The sequence below is a fragment of the Mus pahari genome, chromosome 6, assembly GCF_900095145.1.
Source record: "Mus pahari chromosome 6, PAHARI_EIJ_v1.1, whole genome shotgun sequence".
NCBI lineage: Eukaryota > Metazoa > Chordata > Mammalia > Rodentia > Muridae > Mus > Mus pahari.
The window spans coordinates 85768176-85781612 of NC_034595.1; the positions used below are offsets into that span (position 1 = coordinate 85768176).

Here is a 13437-nt window from a genome sequence, read left to right on the forward strand (position 1 = left end):
AAAAAAAAAATATTTTAAAGACCCTTAAGACCACCCCCATCTGTGTTGGAAGCACTGATAGCTTTGTAAGGACTGACTGCAGAGGGAGATCCCAAAGCCCTTAGTGGCCACGAAGAAAGTGAGAGGAAGCCGGGCAAGGTGGCGCGCGCCTTTAATCCCAGCCCTCGGGAGACAGAGGCAGGCGGATTTCTGAGTTTGAGGCCAGCCTGGTATACAGAGTGAGTTCCAGGACAGCCAGGGCTATACAGAGAAACCCTGTCTCGAAAAACAAACAAACAAAAAAAAAAAAAGAGAGAAAAAAGAAAGTGAGAGGAAGCTCAGGTGTATGGTGGAGTACAGTGATCCCTTCTTCTGCTCTATGGATGAGGTCACTGAGAGACGAATGTTGGAAGGCAGTATGAGCTGGCTCCGGAGGAGCTGAAACAACAAATCAATAACCCAGGAAAGCAAACCACCCACACAAACTGTTCTGTCCCATCCCACCCAAACATCAAATCGCCACAACTATGTTGGGACAAGGAAAGCCAACTGTGACCAAATACTCTAGTGACATACCTAGATGCAGCAGCAAAGGCAACAGCCCGTGCAGCTGTGGCTTCTTCTAACTTCTTCCTTTTTTTCTCCTCCATTAGCTGCTTTTCTACAAAGCTTCGGGCTTCCTGCTCAGCTTTCAGCTTCTTCTCCAGCTGGCTGATATTCTGCTTGTCTTTTTGCTTCATTTGCACGGCATTGTGTAACCTATATGGAAATAGTTGTGACAAAGAGTCTTCTCATTAGACAGTCACTATAAGCCCTGAGAAACAGTCTCCATGCACCCTTTCTGTGAGGCGGGTGTGTATGGGAGGTTCGAATAGCCAAGTATCAGAGAAAACACATGGTCATTACTAATTACTACTTAACGGTTCCTAAATACTAATTTAAGTCACCTGCTTGATGTAACTCAGAGTCAGCCCTGCCCTCTGTTCTGTTAAGTGATGCAGAGCAGGCAGGCAGAAGCCATGGGTCAGAAAGGTAAGGAAGAGGGTAGAAGGTGACTATAGAGTTAATTCTGAACACTGAAAAACAAAAACAAAAACAAAAACTAAAAAAAGAACCCAAAAAAGAACAATATACCAAAGACCCACTGATTAGACCGGTCCTATTGAATCTGAAGTTGGTGGGAGGGAAGGTCTGTCCCTCTCTTTTTCAGTTGTTTTCTTAGGCAAGGTCTCACTACGTAGCCTAGGGTGTCCTTAAACTAATGGCAATTCCCTTGGCTTAGCCTCTGCCACACTAGGCTTCTGAATGACAGCCATGCTGCAGCCTGTTCTCCTCTCACAGCCTTAAGTTCTCTACAGCTTCACACAGCAAGGTGAAGGGAGCCAGCCATCAGACTGTCTCCCAGAGGCCAACACTATCAACTGCACAAGCTGCTCAGACATGGCCAGTTTTCTTGCATGGTGGACTCTAGCAGACAGTTAATTCCTGGAACTATATAAGTGAGAATCTTCTTTGTGGGGAAGCCTGTGAGAGGCATCACTGCCACAGACATACACAACTTAGAGACTAAAAAGGCAACCTTACCTTAGTCAGCAACTAACTCCAGAGTGAATTAAAGAAACTTTAAGGAATTCACACAGAAGAGCCAGCTTCTGCCTGTCTCTTCAAATGAAACCAAAGCTCAACATCATTTTTTAGTTCTGAGATTCAAAGTAAATATATATATGGTCTAATTCTCAGGAAAAGATCACAATTTTCAAAGAGTGGCAAAACTCCTTATCATTGTCACTTATCACAAAAGCTTAGTAAATAATATTATAGTTAAACTACATTATTAAACGAAGCAAGTGTAGATTTGATGGGAACACAGAAAATCAAACATCAATGAATAGGAAGGTTGGGCCATGTCTCCTGGTCAGCCTGAGACTGTCTGTCCTCCCCTGGTACCAGGAGGCACTGCTCAAGGCCCATAAGATGCACGTACTTGTTCTGCAGCAGCTCGTTCTCCTGCCGGAGCTGGCCCATTTCTGAGCGGATGCCTCGTTCTGTGCTTGAGAGGGAGCTGATCTGACTGCGCAGCTCTTGCTCCACTTGCCGGCTGGCTTGCAGGTCAGCCTTTAGCTTTTTAATGTCTTGTTCCAGCCTAGGAAAGGGAGAAAGGCAGCATTTTCATCTGAGAGACGCCTTAGGGATTGGCAATGGTCCCCCCAACTGGACAACCTGTGATGTGTTTAATTCTATGGTGTGACTGCCTTCACAGGAGGGCTAGCTTTTGATTGTCCCCAATGCCTACCTGCGTAGTGGATAAAGGAGCAGAGAAGCAGAAGAGCTAAACGTTCAAGTCTCTTCCCCACTGCAGACTTCCTTAGCGATAAAGCCTCAAGGCAGCCAACTCAGCCCAGCCAGAGACGTTCCTGTCTGACGCTCTCCTAGATCAGACTGCACTGTCCCCCATCGTGGGCTACAAGATCTCCATCCATTTCCAGAAACTGCTTGCTAAGAAACATTTACACTTTTGGTATGGCACAAGAGCTCATCAAGGCTCAAGAAAAGGGACATTCAGAAAACTGTAAGATAAAACCTACCTTACTGTGCCATTCCTTACTGCTTGCTCCATCTAGCCCATAATAACACCAGGTTAAGAGATGTGCACTAGGGGTTCTAAATATAAGCAAGCAGTAAAAGGAACTAAAGGGCAAAATCAAAACTCTTCTTCACAGGAAGGCTCTATAATTTCAACAGGGGCCAAAGACTGGATGACTAAAATAATTAGATAGTAACACAAGAAAGGCTACAATTAAACACATACTAGGAAGAATAATAGCAGCAGCCACTCCTCAGTGACTGGACAAACTGCTCCTGATAGGTCGTAGCAATGTGAACTAATTTAATCAGCAGATCTAAGGGCCAACTGCAATGATTATTCCCATTTTTCCCAGATGAAGAAACAAGAGTAAGATAAGAAAATTTTGCAGCCCACAATCCCCAGGCAGGATCCATCCTCCTCCTCAGGCCACCCCCAACACAGCAATCTGGGAAGGCTATGCAGAGGATGGGAAGCAGGGAAGGAGTGCTCCAAATGGAGCTGGCATACTTTAAAACCTCAGAGGCAGAGCAGCCATGGTGCTTGGACAAGTCCTCAGTATGGTGCCTGAGAAAGACTGCACCAGAACCTGTAGGAGAGTCAGCTGGACCTTGACAGCAGAGCTCAAGAGCAGGCCCAGGACGTACACTACAGTAAAGCTCTGAGAAGACAGTTGTTCTACAAGACACAAATGGCCAGATGAGCAAACATCAGTGTTTGAGTTCTGTGTGCAGAAACCCACCCCACCCCGGGTGTGAAGGACATGCCAGGGCTTGCTCATGCTGAGCCATACTTAACCTCTCAACTACCACCCCGATCTGAGAAATCTCCTCAGTGCCTCTAGTCCAGTATACTGACAGAGGCATGGCTTCTGGAGCCCAATGGGATCCTTCTTTGGAACTGTCAGATCCACGGACTAAAGCTCATAATATGTTTTATTATGTACAAAGTCCTCAGGCCTACTGCAGAAATCAATACTCACTCAGGAATGTTCCCTGGCCTCTTACAGAAAGCTGAACAGTTTCTTCCCCTAACTACCATGAGACAACTTTAAAACAACTCTCAAGCCCCCAGTCATGCTGCAGGCGCTATCACCAGTGTTCCCTTCCTCGTGAGAGCACAGCCTAGAGACCAAGTTCCAGTGGCACTGCTTGGTCTCCTGCCAGGGCTCACTCCCTAGGGAAGAGTCACAGGTCCACATCACACCACAGTCCCTATCACCAAGGTCATTTCAGTTCAGTGTACTCGCAGATAGCATTTAGATCCTAGCTATGCTATCCTTCATTCACCTGAAGTAACCCAAGGGCTGTGTAGGGTTCATCCCATTAACAAGTGCATGCTCATGTTCACACCTCTCGTGAGGCCAGCCTCTCAGAGGAAGAAGTGCATATTTAGTGAAAGGGCAGGCTCCTTCGTGAGGACAGAGATATGCAGTCTGTACAGGGCTCCTAAGCCTCTAGGGTCAACTCTGCACCTATCTTTGCAGTTTCCTCGTCTGCAGCTCACCATCTCTAAGGTTCCTCCCACATGCTCTAGGATTTCGAGGCCTGACACACTTAGAAATGGCTGCTGATTTACTTCTGACCAGCAGCTTAATTAAGTTGTACCAGATGCAGACACAGGAATCTGGTTCCACAGCACAGCTAACTGCCACTGAAGAAAAAAAGCCCCTTCTTTAGATGCTACATTTTAGTAATTTTGTACTTATCACTTTCTTTCATTTTAAAAGTCTTCTGTTTTGTTTTTGTTGGTGGTGGTCTTGGTTTTGTTTTTTTGAGACAGGATCTCTCTGTGTAGCCCTGGCTGTCCTGGAACTCCCTCTGTAGATCAGATTGGCCTAGAACTCAAGAGTTCTGCCTCCCTCTGACTCCTCAGTGCTGGGATTAAAGGCGTACACCACTACAGCCTGGCTTCCAGTCTTTCATTTTAAGTGACATGTTTCTCTGACACAGTGACCATACTGGCTGGGCCTTCAGTGTATGCACTGAACCCCAGCAGTCAGGAGACACAGTAGGGGAGACTGAGTTTCAGGCCGGTCTGCTTTAAACTTTTGGGACGTCTTGAAATTTGCAATAATCTAAAGAGTTTTGAGAACAAGGGATACAAACATAATTTTGGTAAAACACAGAACACAATGCTTTAAAAAGTTTGTTTCCACTTATCTATCTAGTGTGTAGGTTTGCATGTGTGCATGCATGTGAAGGTCAGAGGACAAGTCTTAAGCGTATGCGCTCTCCTTCCACAGTGTGAGTGAGATCCATTACTTCAAGTCACCGGGCTTGGCAGCAAGTGCCTTTTCTCTCTGAGTCATCTCCCTGGTCTCCCACAACACTTTTTAGAAGTGGAATTCAATGAGAATATTGTCAAAGCCAAACCAGCAGTACTATACAACAAAAAGAAGGAAGTTACAACAATATGTTTCCTTTGTTAAGAAAAGTGTACATCTAAGATCTATATACTCTAGTGTGTACGTGCTCAGAAGTACACATCTAAGATCTGTATACTCTAGTGTGGATATATCATATTGTAGTAGGAAACTGCCTGAATCCAGAGCTTCCTGCATACTAGACTCTCCCACTGAGCAACATTTCTTGCCCAGGAAACCATTTCATCACCCACCCACCCCCGCCCCAACCTACCCTGAGACAAGGTCTTACTATGAAGCACTGTAGAGTAGCTGGCCTCAGAGATCCACCTGCTTCTGCCTCCAGAGAAACGGTTTGTTTTGAAAATACAAAACAATTTACTCTCATAAAAAAAATAGGACTAAAATGCTTCAGTCTTTTTCTAACTACTGTCATTAGCTCCACCAACTCTTAACTACTGCTTTCCAAAGTATGACAGTTAAGATCAGTGTCCCTGCCTGAGAAACCCTGGGCTCCAGGATCACTACCTAATGACATTAGTTGAGTATGCGAAGAGAAATTCTCAGTAACCTCAGAAATGTATAATCTAAGCATTTCAAATACTGACAAAAGAAACTTCTACTAGCTAAAGACTGTCTGAGCTATGCAGCAAAACCTTGACTTAAAAGCACAAATTAAAATGCAGTGAGGAATCTCCACAGCTGCTCCAGGCAGTGAGGAATTTCCACAGGCTGCTCCAGAAAACTGTAGCTCTGAAGGCTACTCCACAGTTCAAATCTTGACTGAAACAGGTGGTAAAATGACTTATAATCTCTCACTGGGTTTAACTTTTTACTATAAAAATGAAATGCAACCGGGCGTGGAGGCGCACGCCTTTGGTCCCAGCACTCGGGAGGCAGAGGCAGGCAGATTTCTGAGTTTGAGGCCAGCCTGGTCTACAGAGTGAGTTCCAGGACAGCTAGAGCTACACAGAGAAACCATTTAACAAAAAAATTCAAAATGCAAACAACACACACACCTCTCATTTAGGCTGAATCAAATCATACTCAGGTTGTATCTGATAGACTTCTTTCCTATGAGCTTTTTTTCCCACTTTCCATACACGTAACTACGTTTATCATGGGGGGGGGTAACACATATACATCCTGAATATCAGATGCTCCTTCACCTACTCAGACACTTTCCTTAAACTATTGCACAGTACTCCACTGTATGGTGCTAACAAGATGGCTCAGTGGATGAAGGTGCATTCTATAACCCACACCATGAAAGGAGAGAACCAACTTCCAGAAGTTGCCCTCTACCTTCACATGTCATATGCGCATTCCCTCATATACACACGGTAAATATATAAGGAAATTTTACTGTATACCTTACTTACACAGTCCCTCTTCCCCTTCTTTTTAGATAGGGTCTTATTATGTAATCCTGGCTACACTTGAACTCACAGAGATCCGCCTGCCTCTGTCTCCTGAGTGCTGGGATTAATGATGTGTATCATTATGCCTGGCAACTCCATTTTCTAATTTTATAAGACAGGCTCAATTGTTGTATCTACTTAATAGAATGATGGATGCTGGAAATTTTAGGAGAAATATGTGAATTAGCAAGCTAAACTGAACTGAGAAAGTCAGGTGCTAGGGACATTTAGTAAGCAGATAGGACTACTTGTCTTAATGGTACAATTAACCCCTTGGAGCTGAAGGTCAATACTTCTCTAGGTAAAATACAAATGTATAATTTATTAATGTGAAGAAAGAAGTTCTGATTAAATAGTGTTAAGAGGTTAATGCAGCATCTTCAAATGTATGCATAACACTCTAACTTCCAACAGCTAACTAAACTAGAAAAGTCACAGAGAGAAAACAAGATACAGATACAGGCAATAGTTTACAACCCTCAAAATTAATCCCAGTAGGGATGAAAGGGTGGAGGACAGTACTTCCCTACCATCATGGACTCCATCTCTCAGCGCTAAGCCTGCTCTACCCTGCCAGGGCTTCTGAGGGATGAAGGAACTCTTCCTACAAGTCTATAACCTCATCAACCTTAGCAAGGGAGCAACTGTACTTCCTGCTAGCCCAGCTCCTGCGGGCTGGCTGGTGGGACCAGCACTCTGGGCAGACAGGGCTGGCAGTACGTTCTGTGTACTTCTGTCTAGTTCTAACCAGTTATAGGTCATAATGACCTGACAGCCACCCCAAAGCTCTGAAGCATTCACCTAGCTCTTCAGAGCTGGGACCCACCTACAGAAGCTTTCCCGCAGGTCCCCAGATCAGGCTGCAGGGCACCTAGGAAGTGGATTTGCCAAGCTAAGGACTCTTTTACCTACTCTAGACCTATCTCTTCCCCTAATCTCAGTTATCCCTAATCCTAGCCTGGAAGCCAAGTTGATAACTGTTTAAATTCAAGAGGAAAAGATTTACATTTTAATAAGGGGAATCTCCAAACGGACTGAAGGAACTGAATGCAGATGACAGCCTTAGGCAGGCGATAAGAAAAAAGCACCCAAGTTCTCAAGTGCCAGCCTGCACTTGGAGAGATATTTTAAATATCTGAAGGTAGGGAGACCCAGAATCTAAATGTTTGTATTTCTCTGGTGACTGCCTGGAATCAGACCACAGCAAAGATTTCTCAGAAGTTTAAAGGTTTAATGGTGCTGTGAAGTACCTTGAGCTTTTTTTTTTTTTTTTTTTTTTTTTTTTTTAAATAAAGCCTGCCTGTGAGCAGAGGGGATGCTTAAGGCACGGGGTAGTGAGTTTTGACAAGAAGATCTGTGAGGAACATGCTGATCTTTCTTAATAAGAATTCACCAAGGGAAAACTTGGCTCTGCAGCCATTCTAGGAGTCGTGCACCATCATGTCTCTGTGGGCTGCTGGCTGGACCCCTGGACCTGGGGGTCAGGACTCTTGGCTCTGCAACTTTCCTCTATGTTTCTAGACTATAACCTGCTTCTAGTGGCAAAGGAAAGGGGAGTCTGAAAACCACGTCTAAGTTACATAGACATGCAACTGAGGCAGGTTTCCTAATGAACCCTGCTACTGATCCTGATACCTGCCTGTAACTGTGCTGTGGGAACAGAGAATCCTACCCATTCTTCAAGGCACACTCTAGCACTGTGTATCATAGTGCCTTCTGAAGAAGGCCTTGGGCTCTCACAGTTAATGTGCTCACTGCTTTGTGCTGGGCCTCAGCCATTCTGGTGTTGAATCTGCTTGTGTGCATGTGTCTCAGGGACTGGTAATACAACTGGAAAGAGAGACTATATTCCTAAAGTTTCACGGAATTCTTACACATCGTGGCACTGATTCTCACACAGTGTCCCTACTCAGTACTCAGAATAGAACAGGTCAGGCCAATGTCATAACTCTAGATGCAACAAACACACTCACAACTAGTGGCCTTCAATTCAGCTTTAAGAGATAGGATGAAGCTGGGCGTGGTGGCACAGCCTTTAATCCCAGCACTCGGGAGGCAGAGGCAGGTAGATTTCTGAGTTTGAGGTCAGCCTGGTCTACAAAGTGAGTTCCAGGACAGCCAGGGCTATACAGAGAAACCCTGTCTCGAAAAACCAAAGAAGAGATAGGATAAATGTGTGTGCTTGTGAAGAAGGGAGGCACATATGAAAAAGCCAATTAAGAGCCTCATCAAGAATCTAACTCCATGAGTAGTCCCTGTGTACTTTAACTCAAGAAGATAGGACTTGTTTTAGATAAATGAAAGATCTAACCCCAGAAGAAATACTGATAATCCCCCATACCAACTTCCACTCCCCTGCCCAGTCACCCACACTGACAGCACAGGCAGCATGGGTCAGTCAGGGCAGTATATGCCACGTACCTGACAGATAGCTACATGCTCCTATGTGAGACCTACACTGACTGGAAGCTGTTCTAATACACAGCTCTGCAAATACCAAAGTGAAGCTCTCTTGTGCCTCATTGTAGGGCAATTGCTTACCTGACACAAATGTCCAAAATAAAACAACATCCTGATGAACTGATTACTAGGTGAAACTGTATTACAAAGTATCTTATATATCTGTTCCATCTTCTGTCAAACACTGTGGAGGCTCCAATAGGCATGGCTCCCGCAGAATCGTGTGTTTAAATGTCTGGCCTTTGAGAGTAACACTATTAGGAGAGTGGCCTTGACGAAGGGAGAGTATCACTTTGGAGGTAGGCCTTCAGGTCATATATACTCAAGCTGTACCCAGTGTGGTATTCTGTCTCCTTCTGATGCCTACAGATCAAGATGTAGAACTAACTCTCAGCTCTTCTAGCACCATGTCTGCAAACCACCATGCCTGCAAACCACCATGCCTGCAGCCATGATGATAATGAACTAAAAACCTTTGCAACTTTAAGTCAGTCCCAATCAAATGCTTTCCTGTAAGAGGTGCCTTGGTCATGGTGTCTCTACATAGAAATAAAACCCGAACTAAGACAAACACAAAGGGTGAACACATTAATTTTCCTTAAAGAATATAGAGGGACGCCACACACTAAAATCTTGGTCTGTGGTGTTTGGTTCTTCAGAGGCTTTTACACAGCTGGTCATGGAAGGAAGCACGGTGCTGCTGGCTTTCTCAATTCTTCAAGAAGAAAGCCATGTGTGCCCCAAATTACATCATGTTGGGTATGGTGGTTCACACTTTTAATCCCAGCACTTGGGAAGGAAAGGCAGGTAGATCTCCCTAAATTTGAGACTAGTGTGGTGTACAGAGTAAGTTCCAGGCCAGTCTGGGCTACACTGTAAGAGCCTGTCTCAAAACAAAACAAAAAAAACCACAACAACAAACCACCCCCCCCCCACACACACACCCCTAGCATCATAAAGAAATGTGATTAAACATGAGTGTATATGAAAAGTCTTTTAAAACGGGCTGGCAAGATGTCTCAGTAGATAAACGGGCTTGCTGCCCAGGCTGAAGATTGAGTTTGATTCCTAGAACCCACACTAGCAGAGAACCAATCCATTCAAGTATCCCGATCTTAACAAGTACAGGGGAATATATGCATAATAAAAACTAAAAAGTCTTTATAATGCAGTATCTTTTGATACAGCAACTAGAGATGCACACAGAGATTTATATTAAATCACGCTTTGTGACGAGGGTAAACCATCAGAACCTACCCCGCCCAGGCTCCTTCTATGAGTACCTCCCAGGTCATTTCTATCTGCTGTCAGACATGGGAAAGGTGGGCACAGCATGTGTGGCCTCAGTGCTGCCCAATTTCTAATACGCTGCATGGTGCTCACGTCACAAAGTAGCCCTGCTTAAGTAGAAATCCTGTTCCTATTACCACGATTATATTCTTATACAGTTTGAAAATTCCTTCAATGGTTAAAATAAGCACAATCTGTGAATTAATATAAACAAGACCAACCAAGTAAAACTACAGCAGCCTAAAATATTACAGACAGAGCAGGAAATGAAAATAAATCAGGTCTGCCAAAGTATACTTGCTCATAGTGCCAAACAAATATAAATTAAGTTTGTTTCCAAAGAGACAAACAAAAACCACTAAACTTTTAAAAATAGACTTATGAATCTACTGCTTATTTTTTTCCACTTAGTACTTTCCAAATAATTCAGTAGTCACACTTTCCCCAACCCATTTAATCTAATCTGGCCAGCACCTCTAAGTGTCTGGCTTTTAGAGTCCTCATCCTAAGACCTCACACAATTTTATCTCTCAGCTAGGAAAGATGCCATTTAAAATAACCACTAGTGCATCCCACTGAAAACAGAGCGGCGGTTCTGGCCGGGTCGGCTGATCAGTCTGTAGAGCACTTGCTGTGTAGGGAGCATACCTCTTCCCCAAGATCAGATTTCCTTACACTGACTATTCCTGACACTCAGGCAAAGTGTATTCAAACACATCCTTCATAAGCAAATGCAGACTCTAGGGTGAGTGCTTCCTGGGAGAGAAAGACGGACAGACAGATGGAGCCTGAGTTTTTGCCAGCAGACACAGAGGCAGAGGCTGGTCCTGGGCTGGTGGAAGGACAGGCTCAGCAGGACAGAGAAGGAAGTCAAGGCAGCTTTCTCCCTGTTGTTGCTGAGAGATAGCCTGCAACAAAACCCCTTGGCCCTAGACATAACCGACAGGTGGTGTGAATGGCTGGCTGACAGCAGTCTCCCAGAGGACTCTGCCCTGGTCTTCTCCCTGCATTTTGGAGGTTCCTTTCACCTCCTACATCGCCTCTAGAAAAAGCAGGGACAGATGCTCGACTGTTCATTCCTAGAATCCAGAGTGAAAGGGGTAGCAGTGCAAAGCCTTTTTTTTTTGTTGTTGTTGTTGTTGTTGTTGTTGTTGTTTTTCGAGACAGGGTTTCTCTGTATAGCCCTGGCTGTCCTGGAACTCACTTNGTAGACCAGGCTGGCCTCGAACTCAGAAATCCGCCTGCCTCTGCCTCCCAAGTGCTGGGATTAAAGGCCTGCGCCACCAGACCCGGCTAAAGCCTTTCTTTCTCCTGCTTTTTATTAAATAAAATTGTTATCAACTTTCCCAAAGGAAACAAGGTTCTGTCCTAGGTACTGTCAAGATTTCCTGACCCCAAAGACCCTGAGGAGCTACGATGTGGCTCGTTATTGTGGAACACTTTGCAGAACACCTTGGGTTCCTTAAAATATGCAGAACTAGGTATGGCAGCACATACCTGCGATCCCAGGAATTCAATATCATCCCCAGTTATAGCCTGAGCTATATGAAAACTGACTAAAATTTTAAAAAGCAAAGCCTTGATTATGATCATTATGATTAATTAGGAGATTCCAGTTCAAGTGTCTCCTCTGTGCCAAGGACAGATGCAAGGTCAGTGAGGATAGAGGCACTTAACCATTGCGCCATCTCTCCAGTCCGTTTAAGTATTTCCTATGTACCTGAGAAACACACCAGGCTTCAAACTTGTATTTCCTTCCTAACCACTGCTTCCATATAGAACTTTGTAGAACTCTTAAGACTTTCCTTGGGGGAAAAGTGTTATGTTCAATAAAAGGTCCCACCCCTGAGAAGGCATATGACACTAGATCAACTGCTTGTTTGGCTTCATCTGTGCCTAGTTTCTAAGACAGAAACAGCTCCTGACTGAGTGTCATCTGGCCTCCTCCTGCCAGGCAGGCTGTAGCCCCGGTTCTACTTTTGCTTTGTCCCTAACCCTACAGCTGGAGTTCAGAACCTTCTGCGTTTCTCTGTTGCATCCTGGACCAGGACCTTTCTTTTTTACTCCTAGTGCTAAGAGTCAGCCTCATCTACCATCAACCTACCTCTGCACCTGGCTCCCTAAAAGGAGAAAGAAAAGATGATGCGCTAAAGAGTTATAAAAGGTCTGGAGAGATGGCTCAGCAGTTAAGAGCACTGGCTGTTCTTCCAGAGGTCCTGAGTTCAATTCCCAGCAACCACATGGTGGCTCACGACCATCTGTAATGGGATCTGATGCCCTCTTCTGGTGTGTCTGAAGACAGCTACAGTGTACTCATCTAGGTAAAATAAACAAATTCTTAAAAAAATAAAAGGGAGGGGATTTTTAAAACCGGGACTCATAAAAACAAACAACCCACAACCCACCTCTCAAAGACAGTATAGAGTGCAAGTGAGTTAGAAGACACTTTCCATCACATGGCCCCTGGTCACTGTGGCTTCATTCCTATAGCAAAACCTGGAAGCAATGAGCTATGCTGCAGTAGACAAAGGACCACAGGAAACTGGTCCATCTACCCAGATAGTCGGCCTCAAAAAAAAAAAAAAAAATGTTACCAAGACAAAAAGAATCTGAGACCCACTGACTAAATGAATCGTTGTGACATGCTGAAAGGCAAACCTACAGCCAGTAAGAACAGCACAGCCTCACAGGGCCTGACAGCAAACTCGGAGGTGTAGGACTGAAGACAAACTGCTTGTATGCTGCTTTAGTGGTGGGTGCTGTTATCAATCTGTCTAAGCCTACAGAACAAAGCCACCAAGACTGAATATGTGTCAGCCCTAAGGACAGGGCTACAGCAGTGTCAGCACAGGTTCTCAACTGTAACAGAGGGTGCCGCATGTAAGGGACTCTCAATAGCTCCTGCTCAATGTTTTTGTGAATGTAAAAACTGCTCTAAAATATATGTATTTTAAAGCTTCACAACTACTGACCACAATTATAAATTAGAATTAGCTAATAAGAAGAAAACACAATAAAAATTTCAGGACATGTGTCGTGGCAGTGGGGCAATTTCCTCTGTTTTATTTATCTTTGGGAAGGTGGACAGGTTTCTCTATATAGCTCTTGCTGTCCGGGAACTCACAGAGATATGCCTAACTCTTTCTCCTAATGCTGGGATTAAAGGCGTGCACCACCACTACCTCGATTCTTTTGATTTGAGGGGGGGGGAGGAAGGGAGGGAGGGAGGAGAGGGAGGGAGGAAGAGAGAGAGAGAGAGAGAGAGAGAGAGAGAGAGAGAGAGAGAACGAGAACCGAGAACCCCACTACCCACCCACTGGGTCCCGGGAGCTGGAATT

The 13437-nt window shown here is 44.6% G+C and overlaps 1 protein-coding gene across 1 annotated transcript in view; it reads right to left on the reverse strand.

Annotated features, from left to right (window-relative positions):
- Maco1 (macoilin 1) overlaps positions 1-13437 on the reverse strand; it is a 53563-nt gene that overhangs the window by 8437 nt on the left and 31689 nt on the right. Inside the window, exons 7-8 of the mRNA XM_021200293.2 lie at positions 1964-2122; positions 556-738 (exon numbers count right to left, since the gene is read on the reverse strand). Coding sequence (XP_021055952.1) covers positions 556-738; positions 1964-2122 — 342 coding nt within the window. The remainder of the gene's footprint in view (positions 1-555; positions 739-1963; positions 2123-13437) is intronic.